The sequence below is a fragment of the Halichoerus grypus genome, chromosome 5 (assembly GCF_964656455.1).
Source record: "Halichoerus grypus chromosome 5, mHalGry1.hap1.1, whole genome shotgun sequence".
Taxonomy (NCBI): Eukaryota; Metazoa; Chordata; class Mammalia; order Carnivora; family Phocidae; genus Halichoerus; species Halichoerus grypus.
In genome coordinates, this window is record NC_135716.1 from 34,091,217 (window position 1) to 34,104,876 (window position 13,660).

Below are 13,660 nucleotides of genomic sequence, written 5' to 3' on the forward strand. Positions count from 1 at the left end.
TTTGCTGTTGTCAGTAGTCAGGTCAGGTTTTTGATTTACTATGGAGAAAATTTAGTTTGGATAATTTACAGAGTCTGTGCAAACAAATTCAACAGAACATTCATTAATGGTTGTTGGTGCTCTTTGACAAAAAAAAACAAAACTGAATAAAACTGCTATCCTTGAAATACACCGTTTTTAAAGTATGTGTATCCCCTGGCATATGTAAAATAGTATTTGATGGTTCCTCACTGCTGGTGTAAATTAGCAGGAAAGTATTCTGTACAAGCACAAGGTGAAGATATGTTAATGAATAAAACAGTGTTTGGGGAGCATGGCTTTTTGGGGGGGGGCATATTTAGAATCTTTTCTGGGAGGGCCAAAAAGATTGGAAAGCAGTATAGACCAATTTTTAAAGGGGATAAAATGGTTCTTGCATTTATTACAAAAGATAGTTGAGCCAGGAGGATTAATAATGGCTACCAAGTTTTGTGTTCCATTACACTCCCTTGTGTAGTCTTATTTTCAGTGTTTTTGAGACCCCCTCTCCCCCCGAAATTTTGAGACCCTTAATTCCAATTAGGAGTGAATGAGGTATTTGTACCTTGTAAACTATAAAATCTAGGTAAATAGAAGGCTGTTCTACGCTGGCCATTGTTCAGAGAAGCCTAAGGAGGCTGTCGCAAGTGAAGTGCTCTCACATTGGTAAGGCTTAGGAAACCGGTATTATTTTTGTCCTTCACCTCCATTCCAGGGTCATCCTTGCACACTTAAGCAATTTGTCACAAGCTAACTGAAGCAGAGATTTAGCCATCCTTTTCTTTATTCCAGTGAATAATTTGAAGAACGTTATGGCATGAATAGAAAATATTTGTACAGCATACTGAGTTACAAGGATTAGACTGATGTTCAGCCTGCCTGGGCCATACTTAGCCACCATGAGGTCTTAAATGGCTGTAACTAATTGACTTGGAGAAGGACCCAAGATAATAAATTATTTTCAAATGCTGCTCTCTGAACTTTTTGCCTTTTCTTCATTATCTTATGTAAACACACATTTTAAACCTCTCTTCTAAACTTGCTATGGAGTTTGTTATTTTTTGTGCCCCTACAGTCTAACTTTGTAAACTTGTGAATTGATCTTTGTTACCTTGAACAAAGTTATTTGGAGGTAGGGCGGTTTTTAATCTGTGTGTGTGGACCTGATCCTTAGAAATTTAAAATTTTTTAGGAAAATAGCATCCTCTAAGCACAGCTGTGTTCAGTACAGTAGCCACTAGCCAGGCGGCTATTTAAATTTTTAAAGTTAAAACTAAGTAAAATTTAAAATTCACTTCTCAGTTGCATGAGCCACATTGTGAGTGCTGGGGAGCTATATGTGGCTAATGGCTATTGTTTTGGGCAGTGATAAAATTTCAGTTATCACAGAAAATTCTTGGACAGCATTGCTGTAAGGTATTGTTACTGGGAACATGAGTAGCCGTAGTAATCTTATAACATTGATTAGTAAGAATTATAAGTTACACGTTCTCTTCTTTCTCCTTATATTTAATTAAAAAACTTCTTTAACTTGTAGGGGCTTTTCAGTTTTATATTTTGGCTGAATTTTTTTTTTTTTTTTAAGGTTAAAACTCCCTACTATGATTTATGTGCCTATGCAGACAATATTAGGTTTATGTTGAATGTATGACTTTTCATCTATTTCTTGCTTTTTGCTGTAAGGATCCTCTTGTGCCCAGTTTATAAAGAGCTCCTAAATAAGTATTGTATCACCTAAGTTCAGTATGGTCAACGTGTTCTATTTGGCATGACCAAAAGTAGGAAGGGGTCTTTTTTTTTTTTTTTAATTTGACAGAGCAGGGACACAAGCAGGGGGAGTGGGAGAGGGAGAAGCAGGCTTCCCGCTGAGCAGGGAGCCCGATGTGGGGCTCGATCCCAGGACCCTGGGATCATGACCTGAGCCGAAGGCAGACGCTTAACGACTGAGCCACCCAGGTGCCCCAGGAAGGGGTCTTAGTATGTTCAACGTGGACACTGTAACAAAAACGATCCCCAAATCTCAAAATGAGGTATTTGTTATCCTAAATTCATGAAGAGCTCCCACAAGTAAAAAAAAAAAAAAAAAAAAAAAAAAACCCCGAGAAAGCCAAAAAAGGAAAAATGAGCAAAAGAGTTGAAGACCATTTTTCACTAAAAACCTAGCAGTTCTATGTAGCCCTGGACCAGTGCTACCTAAACTGCCAGTCAGCAAGCTAGGCTCTTGTACCACAATGTAAAGTATTGTACTGCTTGGTTCTTAACTTCTGGATCAGCTAGTTTGCAGGCCATAGTTTGAATGGCACTGCCTCTTAGGTACATAAATAATAGAAGTTATGTCATAAATAATATTATAAGTAATGTGGGAAGTAACCCATGGGTCCAGGTCAGATAAATAAATGGTATATCTACACAGAATACTACACAGCAATGAAAATTAATGGACCCTGGTCATATCTATCTGCATGGGTGAATGAAGCCTATAAAGTTGAACAAAAGTCAGTCATGGTAGAAAAATAACAGGGATGCTATTTATAGTTCAGAACCAGTAAAGCCAATGTTTTAGGGGCATAAAGAACAATAAAACTATTACTAAATAACAAGGAAATGATTATTAGAAAAGCAGGAACATGCTTATTCTAGGGGACATGCAACCACTGCCACATAGGAAAGATGTATAGGGTTTCTAAGGTATTCTATTTCTTAACCTTGTATTCGCTGCAGTCATTGTATTGCACGTGTGTTTAATCTTTCTAATTGGAGAGGTGACAGATCTGCCCTATAAGGTAATCAAAATAGTAATTGGTTTAAATAGTAATTTATTTAAAGAGTTATTCCCTATACTACACCAGGAAAGCTCAGAAAGCTTAATACAGCTATAGATTTCCTGTTCATGTTGTATTACAGTAGTTATCTTTAATGTTACTGCATCTTAATTACCAAAAGGGATTTAAGTATTTTTACTTGGTGAAGTACATATACTTCTTCCAGAAAAAACTAGCCTTCACATCAAATAGTCAAGACAGATTTTTTTAAAGGGAGCCTAATCTTGTCAGCACCACATGTAAAAGTATATTGGTATTGAAATCCTATGTTTTGTTTTCTCATTAAGATGTATTTTTAGAATCTTGAGACTTTTCATGGGGCAGCCTATTGGGCTCATTTCCTTTAGGGTTTTTTCCCCACCCAGATGTATCTCCTATTCTTGCTCTTGTCTTTTTTTTTTTTTTTTTTTTAAAGATTTTATTTATTTGAGAGAGCGAGAAAGAGAGAGAGCACATGAGAGGGGGAAGGGTCAGAGGGAGAAGCAGACTCCCCGCTGAGCGGGAAGCCCAGTGCGGGACTCGATCCCGGGACTCCAGGATCATGACAGTAAACCTTTCTTCGGCAGTAAACCTTTAATGTTCTTCCTCTAGGGTTAATCAGGGTGTTCTTTTCATTTTTTTTTTTTTTTTTAACCTCATCACCTGAAAAGTAACTTTAAGGGTGTTTATTGCCATTACTGGTTTTCCACTTACTGTTGATTGAAGCAAGCTCTGTCCTGATTATCCTAAGTACTCAGTGTAGGTTGTTGTTGTTATCCATCACTTATTTTTAGTCCGGTATGGCAAAAATCCATATGGTCTTAACGGTCATTGCACAATTTATTGGACTTCCTGCCATTTCCAGTATGTAGCTTCCTGTCACTGTTGCTGGTGGTTCGAACCTTCTTCAGACCTCACATCTATAATGGCAAAGTCATCTTTGAGAATCCTCTTCTAATGTTCTTTTGCCCAGTTATTCCTAAAGGTATTCTATGTGGTAAGTAACATTTCGGTCAGAGGTAGAGTGCAGAGGTGACTTCGACAGCATTGTGTCTATTGTTAAAGCTGTGAGCTGAGTTTTAAGTCCTCAAATCATATGTTAAAAAACAAAAAAAAAGTGCTCTTAGGCTTCTTTACAGTAGTGGTTGTAATTTCAAAATGTCTGAAGTTCTCATTCTTTAATGAGTAAACGTCCTTTTAGAAAAGTGGTTGATATATTAAGGTTGGGTTTCCTGCTTACATGTATCTGAAACAGTACTCTCAACCTTTCAGCTCTCCCTGTTCTACTTCCAGGGAGGTCTTCACTTCAGAAATCCAAGACTCATATTCATCCAGCTTGGTGTCAAGTGGGCTGTTGCTGCCAGAATTATCTTGTGATTATTTGAGAGATGTATCAGTTTCTTCTGAAGTACAATCAACTATAGAAGCCTTTGTAGCAGGTGTGTAACAAGGCAAGTGCCCAGCTGCTGCAGCAACTACTCTTGGAGCTACCCTGTCAGTGAACATGAGGACTCAGCGGCCTCATGGAAGGCTCCAGGGAGCAGGGTGCAGTTCTTTGGAGCCTTTTGTTTCTTTGGCAGCTCTTCATTTAAAAAAAAAAAAAATGTGTTATCAGAAAGCACCAATATGAAGGTGTAAATAAGGAATGTTAAACACTTTTTTCTTCCCAGCTACAATATCTAAGAGGAAATCACTTACAAAAGTAGTATTGTGATTACAGCAATTGTATTAGTGTGAAGTAAGCTGAGCTTGCTTTCACCATACATTGGTAAGGTGTTTGGTTGTGAACATGGCGTAAAGGCTTGTAAGTAGAGAATACTTCCTACTATCTGTTGGTAAAAAACTTCAGAGCTTTTATGAAAAGTGAATTTGCTCCTTTTGGAAATCTAAGATTTACACAGTAGATTTTTCTGAATAATGTAAACAATTAAATGTCTAGCAACACCAAAGTATGCTACGTAGTGGGTCATAACGTGTTAGAGCCAGTAAATCAGTCCCATTTCTGATTTATAAGCCATAAAAAATGGTGCGGTGTCTGTTGGAAATTAACACCCAGGATTGGAACATTGGGGTAAAGTTTGGCATTGCCTGGGTTGGAGTGGCTTAATGGAGAGAGGTGTCTGGAAAATCCCTGTGGTATTTAAAATTGAGGTGGATTAACCTGGTAGATCTGGTATACAATATAAACTCTGCTCACCCACAACACATACACACTTATATTTTCATTCTGGTTCCATAGGACATGCTGTATATGTCCTAGATTTTTGGTTTAACATCACCAAGTAACTTTAAATGCTTCTTGGAAAACTAGCAAAATATTTCTTTAGTGCCCTGAGGCAGAAATGTAGAACATAAACCTTTTTGAGATAGTGGAGCTTTAAAATATTTTTTGCTAACATGTGTTAGGCAAAGGCTCCTGGAGGTATGATTATGAACTACTTTTTAGGACTCTTTCAGTGAGACTGGGGTACAATATTGGGGGTAGGAGAGAAATAATCAGCCTACCCATAACCACCTACTTCAGCCTTTTCAGTTGTTGGAAATCTTGGGCTTCAAGTGACATTTCATTTGAACAAAGGATTTGTTGGCTCAGAAAGTGCTAGAAAATTTCTCTCTTGAAGATCTTTGTTTTGCAGATTCTTTAGAGGTAATTAGTTTTTCCTGGGCATAACTTTTAGTTTTTAGCAGTAGTTGAGCTTTGCATTTATATGTGGCTTACTTTTGTATCCTGTTTTGGGGCACCTTTTAAGAATGTGAACGATGGACCATCTTTTTCAACGCTTTGAAGGAGTTTGTTGCTGTCACATCCTAAGCTTAAGAACTCCCCATTCTTGGGGCGCCTGGGTGGCTCAGTCGTTAAGCATCTGCCTTTGGCTCTGGTCATGATCCCAGGGTCCTGGGATCAAGCCCCGCGTTGGGCTCCCTGCTCGGTGGGAAGCCTGCTTCTCCCTCTCCCACTCCCCCTGCTTGTGTTCCCTCTCTCGCTATCTCTCTCTCTGTCAAAAAATAAATAAAATCTTTAAAAAAAAAAAAAACCTCCCCTTTCTTAAGAGTTGTGAACTCCTGGGGCGCCTGGGTGGCTCAGTCAGTTAAGCGGCTGCCTTCGGCTCAGGTCATGATCCCAGGGTCCTGGGATCGAGCCCCGCGTCAGGCTCCCTGCTCAGTGGAGAGTCTGCTTCTCCCTCTCTCTCTGCCTACTTGTGCTCTCTCTCTCTCTGTCAAATAAATAAATAAAATCTTTAAAAAAAAAAAAAAAAAAGTTGTGAACTCCTTTGTCCACCTGTTGTGAGCACCTGTTCTGAGCTAGGAATTATGGGAGCATCAAAACCTTTAGGGACCATCCAAAAAGATAAACTGAGATCTCACTTATGTCCGCTATCTTTTTTTTGTGTTGGTTTAACAATTGCAATGCTCAGTATAATTAAGGAAATCAAATAATGTTACATGTACTACATCTATTTTAGTGGTTTGGGTGTGTTAGTCTCTTCATTCTTTTTGTTAGATACTGCCACTAGAGCAAATGAATTTTATTTTTCCATCAGAGTCCTTATGTGAGTCAAGTAGGGATTGGTGAACCAAACTATGGTTACTTTTGAAGTGAGAGTTGAATTTTAATGATAAAACCATTTCACAAGCATTCTGCGCTTAGAGCATGATGTACTTTCCAATATTTTTATTCATGTTTTTCATTATTTGTCAACTGTTTTAGTTTGGTCCTGGGTTATCCTTTAAAATTATTTCACCCCTACAAAAGTCTGATCTATAGTGACAGAGCTCAATGGTTAGCTGAAGTGGATTTGGGGATTTACTGCAAAAGGGACATGAGGGAACTTAAGCTCATAGAAGGGGTTATGCAGGTGTATACATTTGTCAAAATGGGTGCACATTGTTTCATGTAAACTGTTGATAAAATGGATTAAAAAAGGAAAAATAATTTCAAAGATTTTATTTGTCAGAGCACACAATGCAGGAGCCCCATGCCAGGACTCAGTCCCAGGACCCTGGGAACATGACCTGAGCCAAAGGCAGACGCTTAACCGACTGAGCCACCCAGGTGTCCCAGGAAAAAATTTCAGATTTGGGGTTTACCTGAGAATTAGACAGAAGATAACGAAAGGAACAGCGAAGTTAAAATCTAGAAAATAGTTACAAAGGCTAAAAGGCTATGAGTAGGCTTAATAGGATGTTTTCATACCATATGTAAATTTAGTTTATTAGAACTATGGGAATTTATAAATCTGAGAAATGGTTACTTGATCGTGGAAATTCGATAAAGCTCTATCAGACTGAGAGTTACTGTTGGGTTTCTAAAAGGAATTCTCTTTTTTCTAAGGGTGAGGGTGCTCGGGAGACAGATTTTTTTTCCTTTTAAAAAATTTGATCGTCACCATCTCTAGGGCTGACTAATTGTTCTGTGCCTCAGTGTCTTCACCTCTAAAATGGGGGTAATACCGTTGTTATGGTTTTAAGGGTTGAGAAAATTAATATGTATAAAATATTTAAAACAGTGCCTGGTACATTGCTCAAAAAACTGTTAAGAATGTGGGCATTCAGCAGGTAAGTAAGACTGGATGGGTTGGTCTGATGTTTTTAAGTATTGAGGATCCTGATGCTAGAGGAAAATTTCCCTTTCTGTAAGGACTGCAGCTATAGGAAATTGAGGTACATATCGTTGTGACTTTAGACTTTTTGGCAGCAGTTGCCTTGGAGGTCTATGATTGCTAACCTAAGGTTCCCAGTTAAATACATAGACTTAGCAGTCTCATGAACTGAAATACTAGGCTGAAGATCTTAAGTATTTTTCATTATTAATAGAATAAATGAAAGGGGTTTGACCACAAAGATTTGTGATGCAAAACTTAACTGAAAGTTTCAACTGTACTCTTTCTTTACACCTACCTTTGAATTGATTTTTTTTTTAATAACCTTTATCTTTTCTCTTTCCCTTAGTGCATAGTTGAATATCCGCCTAAATTGTTAAAGGTTGTTTAAAATAAATATGTATCCTCAGGCCTAGAATGTCTGCTTTCTGGGCACAGGTTTACATCAGTCCTTATATAACAACCTTTAGAGAATGTCCAGGCTACAATTTCACTTTACTGCCTAAGTATTAAGTCTCACTTAGATATGCCTAAGTTAACTCCTTTCATAAAATATCCTCAACTTTCCTGTTTGTGCTGTTGCTTGAAAGAGATTTGGAGAGCTAAACTGAATGTAGTTGACTTCTTGGAAATGAAGTTGTGTTTTAAACGTTAAGAAAAATCTTGGTTGTATATCATGGAATTTGATTAATATTATGACTTAATGGAATTTGTTTTGGTGCATTCAAAAAGCTGACCCTTTGAGAACCATTGAAATGGAGTATACCTTTAAGATGAGGGCCATCACTGAAGGTGAACACTAGCACATAGAGTAGCATTGGAGGGAGGGAAAGGGAGAATCAAGAACACAGGAAAGGCTGTGCAAGTTTTAAAATAGATGGCCAAGAGCTGGTCTGTGCGCATTATTAATGTGGCAACCAGAAATCAGGACCAGACAATGAGTATCCTGTCTGGAGGACTTGTTTTGCTAATGGACTTTTTATTTATGTTAAAAGAAATCCTTGCCTAAAGTAACCTTTAAGGACCAGTGAATTCAGCAAAGAAGATGAATAGTATATGCTACCCAGAGGAGAATGGGTGTTCTGGGGGAGGGGAAAGATTTCTTCTATGGGAGAGAGATTGGATTTAGCCTGCCTTTTTAGAGTTCTTAGTAAATGGTTTAGGATGTACCAAGTGCCTAGCTTGTACCTAGTTTTAAATTACGCTGGCATTTTTGTGTTTCTGGCAATTGGCAACTTAATTTTAGCTCTATTCTGAAGCAACACTTAAAACTTTTTTTTTTTAAGATTTTATTTATTTTACAGACACAGCAAGAGGGGGAACACAAGCGGGGGAGTGGGAGAGGGAGAAGCAGGCGCGATGCGGGGCTCGATCCCAGGACCCTGGGATCATGACTTGAACCGAAGGCAGATGTTTAAAGACTGAGCCACCCAGGCGTCCCTTAAACAAGTATTTTTTATTCATATGCTATACTTTTTTTTTTTTTTTTTTTTTACAGCAACCTTTTGAGGAAGTAGTTAATTAACTGAAGTTTAGAGAAATTGAGCTAGGATCACATAGCTATTAAATGATAGAGCCACAACCACGTGAGTCTTCTGACTTCTAGTCCAGTAAGGATTTCAGCTTACTTCATGATAAACTAGAACGTTGCTAACCTGCTGTAGCCGGTACCATTTTCAGATTGAGGTGAGACCTAGGCAGTCTGTATCAAAGCTACAGATGGTCCATTAAAGTCACTCTCCACCCCCACCCATTTCTGTTACTTCACTTTTCGCTTACTGTAGAATTCAGAAGACTTACATCTGCAGTTACCTGCTAGCACGCCATGGGATATGCCTGGTACTGTATTGAAGCTTAGACCAGTATTTTAATTTCTTGGCTGCAGATAGGTATTTCACTAGCTTTCTTTACTTAGAATGAATTTTTACTGAAAATTGTGTTATGAAAAAAAGCAAGATGAATAATACAGACTGGGTCTACAACTCTGTGTAAATAAGGTGACCATATCGACTGGTAATAACTGCACATGTTATTTTAAATAGGATTATTTTAAATTGTCATATTGAGCTCAATTTTTAAACGTATAAAATACATTCACTTTAAAATGGACACTAAAAGATATTGAATGATCCAGTGTATCTGCAAGTGTTAAGTGAGCACAGATTCCTCACTAAATTAGGCACTTAGCGCACTTTCATTGACAACTCCTACACTAAGGTTAACTAGTGAAATAATACAGACTTTGAAAAAACTTCTATTTTGACAGTTTGTTGCATATTCTAAGGACCCAGACATAAGGCTTGGTGGCCCGTCTCTTGTTTTTCCTGGTTTATGACTTTCGGCTTTGTGGAATACGGCTGAGATGAAAGGATTTCTTGACGATGCAAACTACTCCGTTGGCCTGTTGGATGAAGGAACAAACCTTGGAAATGTTATTGATAACTATGTTTATGAACATACCCTGGTAAGTGTGCCATATCACATTTCTCAGATACAGCGTTTATAAATTTCTGAATTCTAAAACATTGCTCTATTTCCAAGATGTTGGTCTGATAAAAGTACTTTCTTCAGATGTTACCTTTTCCAGGTTGTCTTAATTTGATGCCCCCACTTCCCTTGAGTAGTGATGAAGTTTTCTTTCTAGCCCACATTAAAACAAATGCTTCCTAACAGCTCTTTCTCTGCTGTGCCTTTTAGCACTCAGCTCTTGTATGTTGTTTTCTTGCTATGTTGCTGTCCTCCTAGTCACTACATGGCTTCTTCCTCATTTTTCTCAACTATATGCTTGGGTAGATTATAATTTATATTTCAGTTAATCTTGGTTGTATATTGGCTGAGAATTTGATAAGTTACACAGAATGCTTACTCTCTACTGCACCAAGTGTCAGCTTCTACAGACTCGTATTCACTGCTACATAAGATTATTTTTGTTTTGTACTTCGTGATAGAGTTAACTTTATTGCCTTACTGATAAAATTTGCTTCTTGGAGCTAATTTCCCATATTCCTCAGATTTGTTGAAAAATTTTCATGTTATTGGTGTTCAATAATAGGATAACAAAAAACGTCCTTGACCTTTACTGATGTGCTCAAATCTCGCCACACCTCAGCAAAATCCCTTTCTCTTTCTTCTGCCATCAAAATTTGGGGGCGGGGGGGAGTGACACTTGTCATACTGTTCAGTCTGTTGTATAACCAAGCCATTCTATAATTAATTCTCTCCTGTCACTAGGGAACCTCCTAGTGGAAGTATGCTGACCTTTCTCTTCTCTAATTTTTGCAACATTCTTTGTGGGTCAGATAATGATCTTTGAAATATTCCTTTCATTCATTCATTGTCCTACAATTCTTGAATTATCCCACATTCAGTAACATTTAGTGAGGGTTAGTCTGAAACCCTATTCTCTCCTAGCAGTGTCATCTAATTATATGGCTCAAGAGTGATTACAACCAAACATCTTCTGGGTTGTTTTGTTTTTAAATCCCAGTTCTCTTGCTGGTAGCCATAGTTGCCTTGGTTTTTTTGTTTTTTGTGTTTCTTCTTCTTTTTTTTTTTTTGTATTAAAAATAAATTTTCTGTCTCTAGAACATTAGGGATGGCATATCTTGAAAGGATGGAGTAACTTGAGTATAACTGTCCCCTATCTGCCATGCAAAAACCATAATTTCCAATCATGTCTATTTCCTGGTCAGTATGTTCCAATAATGTACATTTTTAAGTGTGTATTAACTGAAAGCAGTAATACTGTCTTCGTGGCTTTTCAAACAATATTTAGATGTGTATTATAAATAAGATTATTTTTATTTTTTTAAAGGTATTTGACAGCAAGAGAGGGAACACAAGTGGGGTGGGGCGGGCAGTGTGAGGGAGAAGCAGGCTTCCCACTGAACAGGGAGCCCGATGCGGGGCTCCATCGCAGGACCCTGCTGAGCCGAAGGCAGACGCTTAAGGACTGAGCCACCCAGGAGCCCCTATAAATAAGATTATTGTCTGCCGTCCAACCTTACTGCTTTGCCTGACATGTTATAGTCCTTTTACCCCTAGAGTAGCTATGTTAAAATCATTTTATAGATCTCCCCAGATCCCTAATTAAAATCTGTTTCTAGTTTTGAGGGAAGAATATTCTTACTCAGGTTTATCTGACATTTAGTGTTCTAGTGTATTTTTTAAATATAATTTTGTCATCTCTTTGTCATCTCTACCAACTTTGTCTCCTTAAACATTGGTTCCTAGTGTTGCTTTACCATCCTGTCATTAGGTGCAATTTATAATGGAGATATGGAGCTTATTTTGTTTAACATTCCTGATTCTACTCACTGTAATAGGAAATTAGATCCTGAACTATCAAAGTGAATGTATTTTAAACAGCATAGGAAAACATGGAAGGAAACAGGTGGTCTCCTCCTCCTCTACTCCCCCAAATGGAGGCAATTATGAAGTAGAAAGTCCCTATAATTGATAATTTTTTAAAAAGCAAAATAGAGAATATTTTATATGCCAGCTTAGTGCAGCAAAAAGTCAAGTTTAAAAAGAAAAAGGTGTTTGGATTCTCCTGTGTTTGCTGAATCTAGCTTAATTACTCTTAAACCTTAAATGTAGTAGTGTATGTAAATGTATATATCGGCTTATTTGTGGAGGAAAAAGGGAGTTCTTTACTACTTATGGTACTCTATTTTCAATAGTTCTTTGATTTTTTTTTTTTTCCCCATGATCATAACAGACGGGGAAAAATGCATTTTTTGTGGGAGATCTTGGAAAGATTGTGAAGAAACACAGTCAGTGGCAGAACATAGTGGCTCAGATAAAGCCATTCTACACAGTAAAGTGCAACTCCGCTCCAGCTGTACTTGAGATTTTGGCAGCTCTTGGAACTGGATTTGCTTGCTCTAGTAAAGTAAGTATTTTTCATTATTTTGTCACTGAACTGCAACGTTTTAGAACTCGACTTTAACTTTTGGTTACAGTAAGAAAAATTGCAAAAAGTCTCAGTTTTGGATGTTTTTAAACTCTTATGTAAATTTGCAGCCTAATGGAAATTTACAGACTTTTCAGGTATACCAGTGAAAGGAAAGTTTCAGTGAGATGAGACTTTAAAAAGCCTTTTTTTTTTTTTATCTTTAATCAGGAACTTTTTATTTGTTCCTCATTCTTAGGTTAGAGCTAGCTAGACCATTAACTTCCAATGAGAGCAAAATAATTCTAAACCATGAGATTTCTCTGATGGTAGTTACACCTTTTTGAAGGATTTTAACACAGGTAGTGTAAAGTATAAAGTAGTAATTAAATGAAAAGTAATAGAAATGTTGCTTTTTAGATGACACTATTTAAAATGTGTTTTTATAGACTGAAATGGCTTTAGTGCAAGAATTGGGCGTATCTCCAGAAAACATCATTTATATAAGTCCTTGTAAGCAAGTGTCTCAAATAAAGTATGCAGCAAAGATTGGAGTGAACATCATGACTTGTGACAATGAAGTTGAATTGAAGAAAATCGCACGTAATCACCCAAATGCCAAGTAAGTGTAAAACTAAGTACATGGGAATATTACCTTATGGCTTAGGGTTTGGGTTTGTCTTTGGCCTGGGAAAAGTACATTTATGTAGAGCAGTGGTGTGTATTACAATTATTTTTTTTTAACTTACTTAAAATTCCTATATGGAAAATGCTAATAGCATTTTGTTGGCTGCCCACTTCTGATCCTTCTTGTAGAGTTGGGATGAGATAAGGACAGTTTGGAATATGAATTTATAAGCTTTAATTCAAGGAAGAAGATGTGGTCGTTGGAATAATAAAATGAGGGCCACAGCTGTATTTTCATAATCACATCAACCCTACTAGTTATTTATCATGTTGGGGACAGGATGTGTGTTGGTCAGCTTCTTTTCCTAGTTGGCTGAGGATTTAATCTGCCTTTGGCTGTAGCTCCTAAATGCTTGTCCTTAGTGACAGTGTCTGTCTTAGGAGCCTAGTCTGTAGATTGGAGGGGTTTCTTTTTTTAAGACCCACTCTTTTTGAATAGGAAGTTTAATATATATTTTTTTACTTGTACCTGCATGTATCACAAGATATTTTTAATTAAAAAGTTTACTTTTTAAAAGCAAAAAAGGCAAATTTCATGAACTGGTATGTCAAGAGCACTTTAGGATCTACTAAAATTATATTGTATTAGTACAGAATTGCTTCTTTTTAATGGGTTATTACATGTGTTCCTGAAAATGTGTATCATATCCATATTTTCC

General features: G+C 37.3%; 1 protein-coding gene across 4 annotated transcripts in view; it reads left to right on the top strand.

The window, feature by feature from the left end:
• Positions 1-13,660, top strand: part of AZIN1 (antizyme inhibitor 1) — a 31,742-nt gene that overhangs the window by 8,258 nt on the left and 9,824 nt on the right. For 2 of the 4 annotated variants that reach the window (XM_036120138.2, XM_036120142.2), the window contains exons 3-5: positions 9,687-9,884; positions 12,141-12,314; positions 12,764-12,936. In XM_036120138.2, coding sequence (XP_035976031.1) covers positions 9,783-9,884; positions 12,141-12,314; positions 12,764-12,936 — 449 coding nt within the window. In that variant the 5' untranslated portion in view covers positions 9,687-9,782. Of the gene's footprint in view, positions 1-4,091; positions 4,259-9,686; positions 9,885-12,140; positions 12,315-12,763; positions 12,937-13,660 lie in introns of all 4 variants that reach the window. The other 2 variants (XM_036120140.2, XM_036120139.2) reach the window with 2 other exon arrangements.